The sequence below is a fragment of the Parasteatoda tepidariorum genome, chromosome 5, assembly GCF_043381705.1.
Source record: "Parasteatoda tepidariorum isolate YZ-2023 chromosome 5, CAS_Ptep_4.0, whole genome shotgun sequence".
Taxonomy (NCBI): Eukaryota; Metazoa; Arthropoda; class Arachnida; order Araneae; family Theridiidae; genus Parasteatoda; species Parasteatoda tepidariorum.
Window position 1 is genome coordinate 33,623,170 of NC_092208.1, and position 19,506 is coordinate 33,642,675.

At 25.8% G+C, this 19,506-nt stretch overlaps 1 protein-coding gene across 1 annotated transcript in view; it reads left to right on the top strand.

Annotated features, from left to right (window-relative positions):
- Positions 1-18,932, top strand: part of LOC107450786 (transmembrane protein 181) — a 21,463-nt gene extending 2,531 nt beyond the window's left edge. The window contains exons 2-13 of the mRNA XM_043055213.2: positions 2,673-2,850; positions 3,152-3,242; positions 4,969-5,099; positions 5,202-5,327; positions 6,283-6,363; positions 6,448-6,547; positions 8,820-8,947; positions 9,632-9,781; positions 9,877-9,979; positions 14,035-14,259; positions 16,050-16,116; positions 17,707-18,932. Of these exons, the coding sequence (XP_042911147.1) occupies positions 2,673-2,850; positions 3,152-3,242; positions 4,969-5,099; positions 5,202-5,327; positions 6,283-6,363; positions 6,448-6,547; positions 8,820-8,947; positions 9,632-9,781; positions 9,877-9,979; positions 14,035-14,259; positions 16,050-16,116; positions 17,707-17,773 (1,447 nt within the window). The 3' untranslated portion in view covers positions 17,774-18,932. The remainder of the gene's footprint in view (positions 1-2,672; positions 2,851-3,151; positions 3,243-4,968; positions 5,100-5,201; positions 5,328-6,282; positions 6,364-6,447; positions 6,548-8,819; positions 8,948-9,631; positions 9,782-9,876; positions 9,980-14,034; positions 14,260-16,049; positions 16,117-17,706) is intronic.
- Positions 18,933-19,506: the final 574 nt, after the last annotated feature.

Consider the following 19,506-nt stretch of genomic DNA (forward strand, 5'->3'; position numbering starts at 1 on the left):
AAAAATGTTTGTGTTAAGTATTTTCCCGCAAACACCACCTCAAAGCTTCAACCTATGGATCAGGGAGTAATCAGAAGTTTTAAAGTTAACTACAGAAAACAGTTGATCCGCAAACTCGTAGATGCAATTGATGAAGGAAGTACCCTTCCCAAGATAAATGTACTGGATTCTATCAGAATGACAGACCACGCATGGAGAAATGTAACACAGAAGACCATTCAAAATGGTTTTAAAAAAGCTGGGTTTAAGAATGAGCGTGAAGAAGAGATGGGGATTATTGAAGAAGAGACTGAAATTTCCGAAAAGGAAGCTGAGGAAACTTATATCACTGATGAAGAAATGATCGAAATAAATTCACAAGATTGGAATGCAATAAAATCTGGATTAAAAGTGAACATTTCCTTTAAAGAATTTTTGCAAGTGGATGACTCCTTGGCCACATGTGGAACTTTGACAGATTCGGAAATTGTCGATAATGTCAGATGCATTTCCGAAGACGAAAATGAAGTAGACGAAGAGCATATAGAAGCACCGAAAGTGACAGTAAAGGAAGCTGAAAAAGCTGTGGAACGTTTAACAAACTTTCTTGAATGTCAAGAAAACGTTGGACACGAGGGGTTCGCTGCTCTCTCCAACATTCGAAAAATTATCGAATCAAAGAAAATCCGACGTCAGAAATCATTAAAAGACTACCTATGAGGTGCGTATGACTGTTAAAAACTTTTATTAGATGTAATTAATATGTAATCATAATTAAATTCTTTACAACATAAATGATTTAAAGTTTCTTTTAATTAAACATTGCTGCTCGAATTTCATTTTTTAAACTTACCTGTATATCTCGAAACCTCTCTATCTCAAATTTTTTTCCCTTTCCCGCGAGATTCGAGATAGGCAGGTTCGACTGTATTTACAAACACTAGATTGTGAATCATTTAAATAGTTGGAAACTTATTCTTGATTTTTACATTTTAAGTAGTAGTACACATTATCTAGTAATAATCTAGTAGTTTATTAGTAGCACCACATTATCTAGTAGTAGGCCAAAAATATGAGGTATTCTTGTTTCTTGATTAACTTGTAAATTTAAAAAAGGTTCTCTGTGGATGCCTAGGTACTATCTCAGTATATAATTTCGAATGCACATGTCCAAATAGATGAAGTGAATGAGTTAATCACTGGATCTTTCCTTAATTTACTTTTTAAGATTTTAACCAGTTTTTATTGGTTTAATAGTATGGAAATGAAGACAGTCTGAAAAATTCAGTATCAGGTTTTATTGGCTCTGAAAATTAGGATCTCTTCACAGGCTTCTACGCATTTAAATCTTGTTAAGAAAAGTGTGTTAAAGAAAATATTACTTATTTTGATCAAATAAACAGCTTCTAAAAAAAGATCTGCAGTTTTGTTTAGTTACTAAAAAATCAGATGTTTGTACACTTTAAACTAATAGTACTCATAATCTTTAACTTTTATGGATCAATTATGCAAAATGAGCTAAATTGAAATGTGTAATTTTAGTATTGTGCCAAACCATTACCAAACCTGTTATGTTGCTTTGCAATATCAGTCTATGTCAATATCGATGTAAATATCTGGCTTGCAGTATAACTTCCTTCATTGTCTTGCTGTTTCATGCTTGTGTGGCGTTATTATTTGTTAAGTAATACTTTAAGAAATTTGTTACTAGACTCAAAACTAGACACAGGTTTTTTTAGTCCCAGGTTGAAATTTATTGCAAATTGTTTTCTCTAAGCACAAAATGTGTAATTTTTATATTTTGTAAGACATTTGAAGAAGCCTTTCTTAAATGGTTTATTACTTGAAATATCAATTTTCATAAACATACTAAGTTTACAACTTCCCATTATTATATTGGTGCATGTTTTTGCTGAAAACTGTACTTTTACTATCTTATATTATTATTTATTTAAGTTGTGGTGAAACCAATTGGGAATTTTTTTTTGCAGAACTTTTGAAATATTTTTAAATAAAATACTGAGCAGATTTTTTTTACATAATACATTAAGTTAAAAAAAACAACAAAAAACCTTAAACTTTTTGCAAATAATTTCAACTGGGCTTTCATTTGACCCAGGTCCAAATTATCTCTTTCTTCCTCTCCTTGAATGGAGCCCTGGCAATTTCACTGTGAAAATAGTGTGATAAGCTGATTAAATTCTAAAAAACAATCTGAACTGAATCTTTTGGTTAACAGATGTTTTGGGATGATCAAATTTGATTAAAAAATGTCTAAAATTTTATTAGTTTGCTATAGCCTCTTATCGATTATTTTATTTTAAAATTTTAATAATAATTATCCATAAATTTTAAGTTAAAAGTTTACGGCATGGTCGCATGTACATGAAAATTAGTCTGTTACACATTGAAGAATGTCTACAAATCTGGCTCTTTGTCTCGGTACATTCTATGGGCACACCTTTTTCGTTTCTTAAATATTGAAAAAAGGAAAGGATATCTGGTCCCTTGGAAGGTTTATGAAAAAAATGTAAAACTGTGTAGTTAATCAGTTGTTTGTGATATTCTCAATGCCTTTAAACTTCTATTTCAAGTTTAACACTATTTGTTTGTACATGTGCCCTCTCCGTAAGATTAATTATTGCCCTGAATTATTTTAAGCTTATATTTAACATTATACTTGTTTTTCAAAGGTCTGTTCAGATGAGGCTATATAGCATGCACAAACGTGAGTTTGTTCTGGTCATATCTGCATTCTTTGCAAGCTTTGGACTTTTTTTATTTTTTGGACTTGCAGGACCTCCTATCACTAACACTGTCACTATTAATGCTACTAAACTTACTCCAAAACTTAATAACTCTCAAATGGCTGTAAGTGTTTCATGGACTACTTTGTGATTGTGCTAAATTGTATAGAATTTAATGCATGGTTGTTTCTCTTTAATATTTTAATTAAAGCAGCTTTTTTAATCCTTTTTAATTTAAATTAAATGTTATTCCTTTTCTTTTCTTTTTTTAATTTTAAAATCATTTAAAAAATGCTTTAAATTCATATTTTGGCAGACTTTATGTTTTAAATATAAGTTTTCAAATAGCTGTGTGAATATTTTTTGAAATTGTTACTGCTCAAAGCTTAACTACCCATAACTTATTTGTACTTAATTATTTCTAGACTGGACCTTTTTTACTTCGTTCCCCTGCATTATCAACATTTAGCCAGCAACTTTGGGTGATTTCAAGAGTTATTCTGAAGCAAGGCGATGGTATTTAAATTATTTTTGTACATGATTTAATTATACAATTTAAAACCATGAGTTCAGTTTTATTAATGAAGTATTAATTAAGGAATATTTATGTCTTTATTAAATAACAAATGTATTAAGGAATATGTAAATATGTATTACTTTTACTACAAAGGGGAAACATAATTCATTAGTTATTTTAAATTTAATATTCATTGCTCTTATAGAATCATTTTTTGATTCTAATATTAAAAAAATTATAATGTAATAAATATGTAGTCTTTTCTGAAAAAATTTGTGTTAGTTTTTGAAATTTTTAAACTGTATGATTTTTTGTGCTTATATTAAAATAATTTTTTTAACGAATAGGTAAGAAACAGGAATCTTCATGTGTCTTTATTTAAAATTAAAATATATGCAAAAAATAATATTTCAGGAACTATTGTATTTACAATTTCTATTTACATTGCAATGATCTACAAATACCAGTTGCTATAGTTTCTAAACAATCGTAACTGGTGCCCAATATTTTAGAAAAATTTAATTAGTTTTTTTCGTTTTTTTTCTGAAAAATCTGGATCATTTCAGGGAAAAAGTATTTTTCTCGACATAACATCCAACCAGAACATTTTTAAAAGCCCTTTACTATGAATCATATTAAATTAAAAATACTAAATTTCTATGTAATTTTGTTGAGGCTCTTCAGTACGGTTAAGGTGGCCAGTGCTCACTGCTGACCTCATTGCTATGCTATCACCATGTCCTAATCACAAAATTTTGGAGTTTTAACCTCTTCAACTCTGCTGAGTCATAACAGATTGTGGTGGGATTTTTAATGATTAGTATATTGTATCTACCTTGAAAATAAATCAAATCTTAAACTAATCACAAAATTTTAAGGAGCAAGCTGCAGCTTTATCAAAGCTTGTGTTCCAATGAGTTTGTAACAGTCTCTCTTGTAACAGTTTTATCCCCTTTTTTTGATCTATTATAAGAACATGTTTTTATTTAGCCATATGAATGACAGAAAAAACATGGGGCAGATGATAATTTGATTTTGGAGATTAAATTATTTTTCTTTTAACTTTTTATATTAGTAAGATTTTATGTAAATTCATATTTAGGGACAAAGAAAAATTAAGTACGAGTAGAAAATAAGTTTTTGTTTCTGATATAAATTCTCTATTGCTCATGTATATATGATGCAGAGTTTACAGATGACATTTCATCAAAAAAAAAATTTTATGATTAAAAATGAATATTTTGATATTGTTGAAGTTTAAAAATGTAGAGTTAAAGAAAGGTAAAAATGTGGATAAAAAATTCATTGCATTGTTCAAAATGAAATGAAAATGCCCATTCAGAAAGCATACATCCTCATTTTTGTAGAACTGTTATTATTTCATTTCTATGTATTATATTTTGCCTAATTCTGTCACTTATCAATTATAAAAAATAATATTCAGTTATAACATCTATTTTTATGGATATGTATGTATCTGTTTAATGTTTTTTAAAAAAATAGAATTTACTCAGTTGATAAAAATTAATTACCTAAACTTGTTTTGTCTCTATCTCTGTACGCGTGTAGTAAAAAATAGTCAATTGCATACTTATAAAATGCATATAATAGTTAAAAAGAATTAATCTATTTCAAATCTTTAATTTAAAATTCTTATTTCAATTTTTTTTCTAATTCTTACTTGCTGCAAAATTAATGAACTGTGTTTTTCATTTACTTTTTTAGATGAAAGATTTAACAAGCCATTCCATGTGTCAGTATCTATTCATGGCATTTCTGATCAAAATAAAATTATTGTTGTTTTAAGTGAGCAGCAGAGTCATAATCGAACTCGAGAATTACATTGTTTAGAAAGTGTAAGTGAAGTTGATTGCAATAAATGGCTTTGTTTTTAAAAACCGTTGCATTATTTTTTTAAAGTTAAATAAATTTTATCTTTTGTTTGTTTTCAATTTCAGGCTTGTGAAGAATTTACAGTTCTGCATCTTGGTTTTCTTGATTTTGCTCACTATATTATAACGATTAATTTTTATGGTCTTGAAAGAATTGAAGAAAACTATCATATTAAAGATGTAATTTTTTATGTAAGTACTGTAACTGTTGCTTTTTGAACTAATTGATGATTTTCAGAAATTGTGACATTAAAAAGTGTAAGACATGGTTTATAAAATGCTTTTTGAATAAGAGAAATAGCATTATCTATGAAATGAATTAATTCAGTTTTTACTATCATGACACATAATTTAATTAACTCTTAATTTATATTTCATAAAGCAACTAATTATGTTATTTAAATCAGCATAAAAAATATTGAAAATGCATTTTAAGGAAAAAAAATATGACAAAATGTTAAAGAATACTGTATAAACCTAATTAATCTGAAACATTATTATTATTTTTTCATTAACCTTTTAAGGGATTTTTAATGATAAATTTTAAAATAATCTATTAAATATAAAAAGAGTGAAGGTCATTAATGATGACTAATAAAAATAATTTACTTTTAAGCTGAATTGGATCTTCATCTGTTCTTATGAAAATGTATCTTATTGATCTTTCACCGTTTGTCTGAAAATATATAATTTTTCGTATCAATATAAGAATAAAGAGTCAGACAAATTCTTTTGGTATTCAGTTTAGCAATATTTATGTTAAAGGACAATAATTTCAAGAAACTTTTTTTTTTAGTAAATTGTAAAAATATTAAAAACTTTATAACAAAGTATATTGTACATTTCTAGAAAATCTGAACTCTTAAGCTTCATATTGTATTAAAAATTTATTTTAAGTATCTGAGTATAGGAAAATGAGGTCAGAAGTGATATTTCACACATTTAAATTGAGCTCTTAATTGCAAATTTTATGAATAAATTTCATGATTTAAAAGGTGTAATAGGAAGGCTTTAACAATTCGAAAAAATTCTTACAAAAATAATAATATTAATAAATCAAAAGAGCATAAATGTCCCACTTTCTTGAGAATGGCATCTATATATAAATATATCTTTCTAAAACTTTTTTCTGATGTTTTATTTGCAGTTCAAGACATATAACCCATCTTTCACGAAAATTGAAATTTGGTTTCGATGTGTTTTTATTGTTATGGCTTTTGGAACAACTGTAAGTGTGTTGTTTCATAAATTTTTTTTTAAAATTACATTAATTTTTACTGTTTTTATTTTAATCAGTGATTCCTTTCTGTAGTGCTGGTTTGCATATTCTTTAAGATTCTTTTGTTTCTTTGACTGGTCTATTGAGCAAAAGTGGATATCCCTTCTCTTACCTTTATTAGTATTGCATAATGGTAAGCTATTGAAAAATTTAAATATAAATTCTCTTTAGTTGTTTTTCTTTGTTCAAAAACTTTTTAAATTTGATAGTATCCATAATAAGGAAAGTTGTGTGTCAAACTATAGCAAAATGTTTTAAAAAAAGAACTATGTTTCAAATTTTGTTTTTTTGTGATAAAATATTTTTGTGCATTTTAAACTAATCTTAAAAAATAAATTAAAATGTATGTAGGGTAAAGATTGTGAATTAGTTTTAATGTATATATTTAAGGTAAATTATTTATTACCAAAGGATAAATTATTAATGGTAATTATATGGTAAAGTATTTACTACCAAAAATACCATAATTTAAGTGAAATCGTTTGCCTCGATGTGAATAAAATAAATTCTCAATATCTATCCTGCATTTGAGATTATACTTCTGTTTTAAAAAACTAATTATTATTTATTTTTTTGCAATTTTTTAGATAATTTATATGCTATGCAAATTATAAAAAAATTAGTTTCAAATGCTTATATAATTTAAAAAATATTATTATAAAAAGAGTTACCTCTTTTATTTTACTGTAAAAAAATTAAACTGTTTTTAAAATTTTTTTATAGCATAGTGATTATTTTTATTATCCATGATAGGTTCTGTAAGTTCTCTTAAATATTATTCTAAAATATGGATTTTTGGCTATTTCTTTTTTATCATATATTTGTTTTAGAGAAACTTTTACTTTAGTTCTAAATAGGAAATGATGCATATGCAGCTTTGTATTTTTCATGAAACTTACTTATTTTAATATAATGAATATTGTAGCACATAATTATTGTTCCTAAAATTTAGATTAACCCTCTTAGGTTTTTAAGCATTTCATAAAAAATTGTCTTAAAATTAGCTAATGAATGATGCAGTTTTTATTTTTATTTTGCTTTAATTAAAAATACTTATTCTTTGCTTTGATAATATAATAAAAGAATCATAGCAATTTTTATTAATGTTATAGTGAAATAGTTTTGAAATATAAGATTCTAGACTTCTTGCTTAACACTAATAGCTGCTATTGTGTTAAACGGAGAGTATAGTAATTATTTCAAACTATATGAACTTTCAGCTAATTATTACTATGCTTTCAATTAATCATTGGAAAACTTGCTTGTTACTGATAAATTATTAATTTCCATCTTTAATATGTTAATTCTCTACAATAATTTATTTAACAATTACTCTGGCATCCTAATAGAAATTTTTTTACGTCATAATTGTTAGTTTTTTAATGTATCTTTGTTTAACATTTTAATGTGTCAAAGACTTTCTAATGATTCAAAAAATATTGAAAACCTTATAAAGTACGATTGTTAACTCTCTGCTAAAAATAATTATAAAATAGGCCAGTCTATTTATTTTTAGTTGTTTTTTTCTAGGAAATGTAAAGCATATTGTACGAAATGTAAAGCATATTGTAATATTAGCTCGCTTTTTAAATTAATTTTTGTATTTTGGTTTTGAAATACTTAAATTTCAATTGCAGCACATTTTTATTTACCGAAAATTGTTTTGTAATATGTTAAGAAAATTTTTGAAGTTTTCCAAAAAAAAAAAGAATTATTATTTGAATAATTATGTGAATGTATAATTTCTTTTTAATATGATAGAAAAAAATATTTTTTTCGCATCACAACTTTTCTTATTTGTGCATTTCTACTGCTTCATCAATAACAAGAGATATTACATGTTAACCCAGAAGTAGAAAGTGCCTAAAACTGTGACGTACGTTGCAGAAAAAACGAAGTCCTGCAGAACAATTTGTATCTTCAATAAGTGACAGCGTTTTCCTGCGAAACCCCCCCCCCCTGTTTCTAAAAGTCAAAATGCTTTCGATGGAAATGAATAAGTTGTTGGAACAACAGACCAGCGAATGTTTTTGTTTGCACATGGTGCACCATCTGGGCACTTCGATTTTTAAGGCAGCCCTCATTTTAATGTTCAAACCTTCATATCATAGGCATTTTATTAATAATTCATCATCATCATTAACAAAATTTTGTACTTCAAAAGTGATTGAAAAAGTAACAAATCAAGAATGCTTGCCTAGGTTTAAAAAATAATGTAGTGTATCTGTGTATGATCCTGTATTTTAATAAATGAAAATATAGTATTTTAACGTAAAGTTGACTTTTTTCGTTGTGAAATACTTGCAGAACATATGTATAAATTAATAAGTCCTGTTGCAGAACATTTGAAAATATTCTGCTTATGGGCATGTTAATACAAAATAATACTTTGTTTCTGCTTTTAGATCCCATCTTTCCCATGTCATTTCTTGTCAATAGTTGGGTGCCTGGTATGTTAGATGCCATGTTTCAAGCTACATTTTTATGTGCCCTACTTTTATTTTGGCTTTGTATATATCATGGAATACGGCAGGTAATTATCTTAAAATTGTATCAAATTTAAATAATATTGTCAATTGGCAATTTTTTGTGATCAATGTCATTTCACAGTCAGATATTTATGTCATGTTGCTACCTATCTTATCATTGCGGCAATTACAATTGTACTAGTCAAAAATAAGAATAAATAAATTAATAAAAACTTTCTTTTGTTTAACATTTAATGGGAGGATGGTGCTAATATTATGGTATAATATTTTCCTAATATTTAAAAAAGAAATTGAATTTGATTAACAGTTAAAGGAGAATCATACATATGACCACAGAATTTAAAATCTTAACAAACATTTTAGTGAAATCACTATTACATACACAGAAAAAACGACCAGATGGCCACATATCAGATCAACTATTGATCAAATCCATTCAAAAAGAAGACAAAATTTAGGAAACCCAAACAGTATATTTATGTCTTCTGTTTAGGGATTTCAAAGCAGAATAAATGGAGCAATTTTTTTTGTAATATTATACTTGGAAATACTTGAGAGACTGGTGAATCTTCATACAATGTCAGTTAGTGGAGTTAAAATGCAGAGATAAATTGGACATTTTAAAGAAAATCTTTTATTAAACAGTGATTTTTCTTTTTCTCTTATCTTGAACAATTTGATTGCTTTTTCAATTATTTTAGCTGAAACCTTTGAATTTTTATTTTTAGAATGAAAGAAGTTTTACAAAGTTTTATTTGCCTAAATGCATTATAATAGGCATGCTTTGGCTCTCGGCATTCACTTTGGCATCTTGGCAAAAATTCAATGAATTGAGAGACCCTACTTACAATTATAAAGTAGACACTGGACACTTTATGGTTGGTATTTCTAACATTTTCATTCTTCTTATGAAAATTTGAACTTGAAATGTCTAAAGAATAACATAACATTACATTAATTTTCTCTCTTTTAGGGGTTCAAAACTTTTTTCTTCATTGTTGGATGTATTTATTTGATATATTTGTGTTTTTTAATTATAAGAGCTTATACTGAACTCCGATCTATGCCATTCTTTGGTAAGTTAGTTTTATTTGGAATATTTCATTCAAGTGATAAAATAAAATTAATATTTTTTAATCATTCATAAAAAAGTTATGTAACAATTCAGTAAAAATTTTTTTTTTAACATAAATGATATAAAATATTTTTTCCTTTATTTTGTGTAAATAATAGATATCTTCATAAAGTATTAAAAAATATAGATTATTAATTGGATACTACCTGTTCTTTTCGTTTCTTTATGAAGTCATTGTTTTAGGTGCATAGAAATCATTAAAGAATTTCAATTCTATATGTTAAAAAGCGTCACACTTTTTTTAAAAAGTGCAGTAAAATAACAACACTTTCCGACCTAACTTATAGAGCCCCCTGCTGTAGTAGTAAACTTGATTACTAAATAAATCATCATTAGAAAACTATCACAAACGGGTTGGTCGCTATGGCCTCCGGCCCCACGCCAACCAACCAAAATCACCATAGTGATATTTTTCCTTCACTTGTTGCTGAGGGTGGCAACGGGTGACTGAGAGGGGGCCATGTGTTTTAAAATGTAACCAAGTAGTGTGTGTTTAAAAGGGAGATTAAAAAAACTATCTCCTACAATTGTACCATGAATAAATTGTGTTTTAACATTTTTAATAAAGTCTTATAACTGAAGCTTTTAAAAGTGTTATAAAACTTAATTACTAATGATGATTTCATCAACTTCTTTTATTATTTTTAATAGAATTTATGAAATTCACTGCAATTGTTTGACTACTTGTTTTATTTTAATTATTTAAAGCGCTTAAGTATTTTTTTATAAAGATTTTGAGTGTAAAGAAGAAATTTTTTTTTTCTAGGCACCTAAAGCATAGTACAAATTGAATTAAATATTTTAATTTCTCTTTACTTTTTTATGTTAAACATAATACAGTAGGAACCGATTATCCGAAACGATCGGGACCATCGCTATTCCGGATAACTGATTTTTCCGGTTTTCTGAATCACTACAAGAAGCCTTTTTTTTATTGTTAAACCCAACTAAAAAAATATTTGAAAATAATCTTAAAAAGAAGAAAAAACGATGAAGTAATACACTAATGATTATTTCCAAAATGATGGTAAGATAAACATCTTAAAAAGAAGAAAGAAAAATTCTAAAATCTTATGAGGAAAAAAACATTTTTTTAAAAAAAAATGGCAGGGAAATTTATGGAATTTCGTTCCGGTTTTTTGGTTTTCCGGTTTTCTGATTTCCGGATAACGGGTTCTGTACTGTACATAATTATCAATTTACATTACTAATCTTATTACTCTAATCGAAAAGTAAATACAGATAAGTGTTTTTATTAATAATTATATATATATATATCAGAACTTTCTCTTTGATTGAACCTGAACCTTTCAGGGATATCAGATTTCACATTTATCTAGTTTTTTCAATTTATATTTTTTATTTATGTTTCTGTTTATGCATTTAGAGAATATTCATATCAGTGATTAATTTCTATCAATGATTCATATCAGTTATTGATTTCTGTAGATAAGCTTCTTATTCTTTTAATTTTTTTCAATTGCCTTTTTACAAATGTATTGAAAATATTCAATTTTTTTTAAATATAAAATTATTACTACATATTTAAGTAAGATTTTAGTTCTACTTGAAATGTTTATGACAGATGGAAATTGTTGGCAAAATTTAAAAATTCTTAAGTTTTTCTATTATTATTAATTTATTACTTATTTTCAATATTTTTTTTCCAAAATTTTTTAGTTTTCTTTTAAAATGGAGGCTGAATAGCTGCTCTTTGTATAGGGTTAAAAAAAAGAAATTATAAATCAAGACTGAACAACACTAAAAAATCACGTATAAAATTCAAAGTCATATAGCAACACAATTAATCAAACTGAAATGATCCCATTTTTTTAAAATTTAATATCATACTTAATTCTTACCAGTGGCTTTATTTTGTTAGATTGAACAAAACATGTTTTTAGTAGTTCATCCCATCAAAATAAAGATTAACTGTATTAAGCTGACATGATGCTTTTGCTGAGGTCAATAATTTACCACAATAAAGCAATTTTCTTCAGTAAATATCTTTTTCAAGGCTGTGTAATAAATCTCTCTCTACAGTATTTATGATAAAACTGTGCAGCATTGATGCAGTTTTAACAGGTACCATATAAACTAATATAATTATAAATTGTCCCTATAGTAGTATATTCGGAATCTAATAAAACTGTTTCAATTAACCATAGTACCTGAAATGCTGATTACCAAAGCCAATTAAGCTTCATTGGCTTCAATAAGAGTATAACGATTATATAGGCTCCTCTTAAATGGATTATTTCCATTTCTCCATTAATTTTGCTATTTAGCATTTTTTATTTAAATTGGTAACAAAAGAAAAAACTTATTAAGCATCATTTTATTTTATTTTATAATCGTCTTTTAACAGCCTTTAACTATTTTGGGTTTACGACTACTAATGTTCAACTTTGTAACTTTGTAATTTTCAAACCCAATACAGAAGACAAAGTATTAAACACCATTGGTGTCAATAATTGTATAGAGATTTTTTATGTTTCTCCTAATTTATTTGTACCATTTCTCGATTGATTTTGCTTTTTAGTGCATAGCTTTTTTTTTTAAAATTTAAAGTAGCACCTCTTACCGAAATTAATCGAGCATCGTTAGCGTCAATTATAGTATATGACAAATTTTGGTATTTCTTCTAAAAAAATTAGTTTTGTTTATTCATTCATTTTGTTTTTCAGTACATTACTTATTTTTATTTCAAAAGCTGTTGATATTAAATTATTTAATTTCACCTTTTTGAAGCATAACTGTAAACAAAATAATCATGGGTTTTATATGACTTTGGGAATACTGATTTGGTGTTGTAGTCTGTTTATGTCACCAAGTACACGTTAATCATTGAGTTTATCTGGCATAACAAATAAAAATAATTTGATCTTAAATAGCATGCAAAAAACTCTTTTATTTTTATTGATGCGAGCTATAAGCAAGTAAACATCATTGATGTTATCATTAAAATATTTGATAAAACAGTATTGTGTGCATTTTAATTAATTTGAATGACCGTTCTAACCCAATAAGAAAGTACCATTTTTTAACCGTCTCTTGATAACAATTTAACTGAAATTTAACGACATCTAGGATTGGGGACCAAAATTATCCCTTTCATCCACTGTCTAAATTTCAGGACACTAGCAAAAATGGTTTTGAAGTTATAAAAGCGACAGGCATGCAGACAAACTCTTCATTTTATTATTGTAGATCATGCCAGATTTATTTTGCATCAAATAAAAAAATTCAAAAACTGTCTCATTTTAATAAAATTAGCAACCCTCAAAGCAAATCCTGTAGAAAAAGAAAAGAAAATATTTTTCAGCAATGAATTTTAAGTAGGCCAAAATCATGAAGACAAAGCTATTTTAACGCATAGAAAGTCACAGTTGTTGAAAGCCACTTTTCAACCTGCATTCTTCCCCACATAGCTAAACCATATTTATTTAGTTATTAAATAGGGAATGTGTATAGTGGAAAAATCTTCTTTCGAATTGCTTATTTTCAAAACCACCAAAAGGTTAAGTTTTGTGACAAAATAATTTTCACATTCTTAAATAGAATATTGAAGAAAAATATAGTGATATTTTAACTATATTAATTTGTTTGGATACTAAAATATCAAAATGTAAAATTTTTCTAAATTTTTGTAAAAATTTGTTCAAGTAGCACTTAAACCTTTACCCTTTTGGCACCAAAATTGAACTCTGTTAGTTCTACAACTAATGTCTTTTTTTTGTGTCAAAAAGAATTTGGCAGAGAAATTTTTATGCGAATTTGTCGAATACCAAATCACCTCAAGAGTTAAACTTGTTTTTGACAGCTTAAATTTGCTATTGATGCTTCTGTTATCAACAAAACCCTTCTCCAAATCAGTTTTATAAAGTTCTAGAGTTTATTTTATCTGTATATTTATTTGTAAATTTGTTTCTTTTATTTTCAATATAGCAGAGATTAACATTATGTTACTTAACCTGAATATTTCTTTTTTTTCAGATGTTAGGTTAAAGTTCCTTACTGTTCTCATGGTGATTGTTCTTTCACTAAGTATAACAATTACAGTTCTAAGGTTTGGTGTTTCTGTGCTACAAGATAATTTTGTTGCTGAATTATCTACAAATTATGGAAGTTCTGCTGAATTCATGTCCTTTTACAGTCTACTGAATTTTTATTTAATAACTATGGCATATGTTTATGCCCCTCCAAAAAGGGCGTGTTATGGTATGGCTCTCTAAATTCATATAGTGTAATTTGTATGACTTTTTTTTATTATGTTCTGATATAGTAATTTTTTTTAAAAATTAAGAAATTTTTAATTAAAAAAAAGTAAGAGATTTGTAATGTTTACATAATACAGCAGAGAGCATTACAGATTGTTCTAAAAATTTTATTTGAAACTGATATAAAGGAAAAACAGTGTAATTTGCATTGGCATGCATATGGATGTTGGATGAATCAAGATTTTGCAAATTTTAAATGCTTTTTTTTCTTAAAGCAATGTTTTTTATACCTTAGAAGCATAATTACCTGCTTAATTTTCATCCAATTGGCTTGAAGTTTTAACTCTAGGTTTTAACTATGTTTTCTAATTTCCATTGTTAGTAGGATTTTTTAATTGCATTTATTCTGATTAGTTAACGACTAATTCATGATTTGTATTGCTATTGTTTTAGGCCTTCTAATAATAATTTTTTATTATTGGTGCTTAATTATAATTAAATTAATGTTTGGGCACACTAGTTGTTGTAAAAATGTGTTTTTTTATCAATGTGACATAATTAGTTTTAGTTTTTCCTTTTTTTTAAAGAAATATTTAATTTTAAGTGATAAAAATGTTTAGTTTTCAATTAACCAATGAAAATGTATACTGAACTATACAAATATAATTGAATGTGATATTTTTCTTTATAACAATAATAATAATAACACATACACTCTTATTATTTCTTTGTAAGTATCAATAAGTTTGATACTTTCATAGTTTTGGTTATAAAATATACTTTATTCAAACATATAAAATATCCTTTTTCAAATACATAGTTTTAATGTACAACTCCAATTTTCCGAACTGAAATGAATCAAATCAGCTTTGAAAGCAAAGTTGAATTCTTGTATAACATGATCTGAAACTATAATTAAATTCTAAAAGCAGCTCTTTTTTGCTAGCTACTTTAAAATACACAAATTACTTGTTTTTCGATTGCTTTTGCTGTGAACTAATATTTTATAATTTACTGTGAAACTTCATTGAGTGTAGACAGTTTATTTAGACTTTTTTTGCATTACTACACGTTTTAGATGTTTCTTTTCCCGTAAAGCAATGTAAAACTCAACTGTTGGAAGGATATGAGTAGCAAGAAAGAATATTTGAGCTTTAACATACATCTTTATTAACTTTTCATGTTAAAGTAATGATTCTGAATCACTCTACTCTGAAAAATATTTTGACATATCTGACATACCAGTTCTTTGCTGATTAAATTAGAATTTATTGAGGATTTTTTATTAGGATTTAGATAATTTTTTTGCATATTTCACTTAAAAAACGATTTTTTTATGATAATTTAAATTAATATTAAGCAATACTTTTCAGAAACTAAAAGAATAAATCTTACAATATTGAATTACCAATCAAATACTACTATTAATACTATTTAAGATTTTGAGAAAAATTAAAACAAACAAATAAATTAAGAAATTAGTAATTTGTCATATTCAAAATATCAAATGTATTTCAATTTACAAATGATAACTGTCTTAGCTTGATTGGAATGTGACAACTTCTTACTAATTAAATAAAAATTCCCCTCTTCCTAATCCCTTAAATATGTATTTATAATTTATATTTTTATTATTTGCAGCACAATATGTATGCTAATTTATATCATATTATGAATTTTTTAAAATAAAACTATACAAGTATTCCTTTTTTCATGCTTAATTTTGCATAAATGATTCCAAATTTTTCAGAAATAAAATTTGGTTTTTAAATTTCATGTTTATTATTTTAGAAACAAGAATTAAAGATAATCCAACGCTGTCAATGATAAATGATTCAGATGAAGATGTAATATATGCGTAAGTAAACTGCTTTTATATTGAAATTTTACTTGAGAATGTTTATTTATTTATTCAGTACAGTTTTGTTTTATGTAATTAATTTAAACAATAAAAAGCTCATAATGTAGTTTTTCACGGGACTATTGTTGTAAAATATCTCTTATCAGATCTAATAAATACATAATAAATACCTATTCTATATAATTTATTTTCCTTTTTTATCTACATTACTTTTGTTAAAGTCTTAAGATTTGACTTGGATGTGAGGAAAAGTGTTTATTGTTGAATATTTTTCTGTATTATGTGTACTATTTAATTAATGTTAAATATCATATTAATCTTTTTATGATTGTCATTTATGGCGTTTTCTTTATTTATAGTGACATAAACTGTGTTGTCATATCAGTGGTTCTCTATTAATAGTAATCAGGTAGCAGTAAAATCATAGATGTCAAAATTTATTATATGATTGAAAAAAGCAATGATTGATTGCTAGTTTTTTCCTTTCTTTTTGCACTGGCACACAAATATAATAAAACTTGGCAATGTAACTGTAGGTTTTAATGTTTACTATAATTAATATGGTTTAAGAAAGCAGGAAATACTATCTGGTTTCAAATAATATAATGTTTACCATGTGGTTTTACAAACTATTTTTTTCTCCAACTTCTAGCCTTAAAATGCTTTGTAAGAGCTATTGTCTTCTTCTTATCATTTTTTTAAAAATTCAATATGTAACAATGAAAAATAATTAATAAATTTCTTATTATCCTTATAATTTATTTTATTATATTTTCTTATAATTTATATAATATTGTCCTTACAACTCTTACAATATTGGTGGTCTTACTGAAATTATGCATTTAAAAAAAGTCATTCTATGAAATAATTAATAAATTAAGTACTTTTTTATGTGATTTGTTTCAAATTGTAGATGAAATGTTCGAAGATAGGAACAAAAGACATATTTATAGATCCATCTCTAAGTAATAAATTTTATAGAAAGGAAATATTATAGAAATGAAATAATATGTAATTATTAGAAGTAGATAAAGTTATATTATCTAAAGTTATTTAAGCCTTTAGCTTCTAAAATTTTCACAGAACATTTTTGTTAAAAAATTATACCATTTCAGAAAAATTATACCTAATGGTTTTAATGTGCAATATTTACATTTTATTTACATTAATTTGCATTTTTACAGGTTTCTTTCAAGAAATACCTAATAGTAATTTAATTTTTAATAGGAATTTCAAGATAAATTTTATCAAATCGAAAGACGGTTGTGTAAATATTTTTTAAAGATAACTAATATTTATTAAAAAAGGCGGTTAAATAATTAATGGATGTGGAAAATTGTAAATGGAAAAAAATCATAATTTTGTGTTACAAGATTGCATCTATTTTTATTTTTTGACATATGTTTTAAATTAATTAAGAAAATTTATTGATTACCTGAGATGCTTTCTCTTTTGAATCAGAAAACTTACATTATTTTTCCAATACAATGTGAGTTTTCTCTTAATTAGCTTGTAGCGAGTATGCACACAATCGAACAAATTTTGTATTCTTGTTCATTTCATTATTATTATTATTTTTAATTTCAGCTCTGACTCTGAAAATAGGCCTCTCAATCCTATCAAGAAAAGTCCAGACAAAGAAGAAAGTGACTAATAGTAGTATGAAGTCTTTATCTTCAAAGGTCCATTAATTTAATGAATATCATCTTTGTAACACATGTGTTAATTTTAAACTTTAAAATCCTTTTTATCTGTGATTTAATTTTCACATTTTAAACCAAGAAAATTTTATCGTTTTTGTTTTGAAATTTATTTTCCCAATGATTCTATTTTTAGCTGTTAAAATGATTCTATTTTAGGATCTCTATTTTTAGAATTTAAAGTTTCATATTTTCATGACTTTATTCTCATATTTATTATATCTTCAATAACGCTACTAAAGCAAGCATTTATAAAGCTTTTATCAATGTGAATTATGATTTTTTTTGCAATTTTTAATGTTTTAGGTAATTTTTTGCATTTAGGGCAAAGGAAGTTATATCTAGTCTTTTTTTGCTGAAACATTATATTACTTAATTTTTTCACTGTTTTAATCCTATATTTTAGACATTTAATAATTGAATCTAGTCATATTTGTTTATATTGTTATTTTGTTTTTGAATGTTAACAATTGGGTACTTGCAACTTGAGAAGAAGACTATCACTGATACACAGACATGTGACCTCACATCCAGCTGATCATTTATAAACAATATAGTGTGTTAAATTTGAGTTAAGTTTCTTCACATAAGTAAGAATGTTAATTAAATACAACTCCGTATCGCTCACCGAATTTTGTTAAAATATAATTCTCGTCTACGTTTTTTACTTACTTAACTTAGATTTATTATTCCTTCATGTATTTTATTATAACCGTGATATATTTTTGTTTTGTGTACCTGGTAACTTTGACGCATAATTAGTTGGTTTTTATTCTACATGGCTTTATGCCTGTTTGTTATGTTAGAAATATGTTGAAAAAGAATTGAAATCTTGGGGAAAGATTCTTTGTGAAAGAATATAGAATGTGTCACTTAAGGTAATTGATACTTGACGAGATTGGATTACTCAAAATGAAGAATGGAAAGCACAGTTGCTTACATAAACAAATGCAACATTTCAACAACTAATCAGGATCGAAATGCCCGCACTACGTTACTTGCAGATATCCCATTGTTGTGCATTGTTTCTTCTGAATCTTATGAAATACAATTGACATTTTTATTGTTCTTTTATTTTAATTTTGTTTTTATAATGAGAGAGAAGTGTGACCCTGCCTTTTTTAATTAAGTTTGTAACTGTGATTTTTAGAATCTTAAGATTTAAACAAGTCCTATCTTTGTTTAAATATTTATTTATTTATTTCATGTTTAAATATGAGTAAATGTTTTTTTTTTGTTAATATACTTGTAAATTTATTAAACTACCATTAATTTTTTTTATTTGTTCTTCCATTTTGCTTCTAGTTTAATTTTTCACTATCTGAGTGATAAAAGTTTGACTTAGTCCCTTTTTGTTAAATGTATCGTGTAATATCATTTTTATTGTTATTGATGGATTTCCTCCTATTTTCAGCATTTCAAGTTATACAAATAATTTCTTTCGTTCAAATATTTCTTTTCACAGTTAAATGTTGCATTTTGTATTAATTTTCAATTTAACTACTATGAAATCTTAATGAAATAAAAGCTACTAGATTTTTTTACAGCACACATATTTAACCATATTTTTTCATGTTTATTTCTTTTAAAAGTCGTTTGCTTTGTTTAGAACAAATGTAAACCTCACTTTGTGCCGATTCTTTCGCTATAGAGCATTCTTGTATTGAATCTTGATGAATTTAATTAA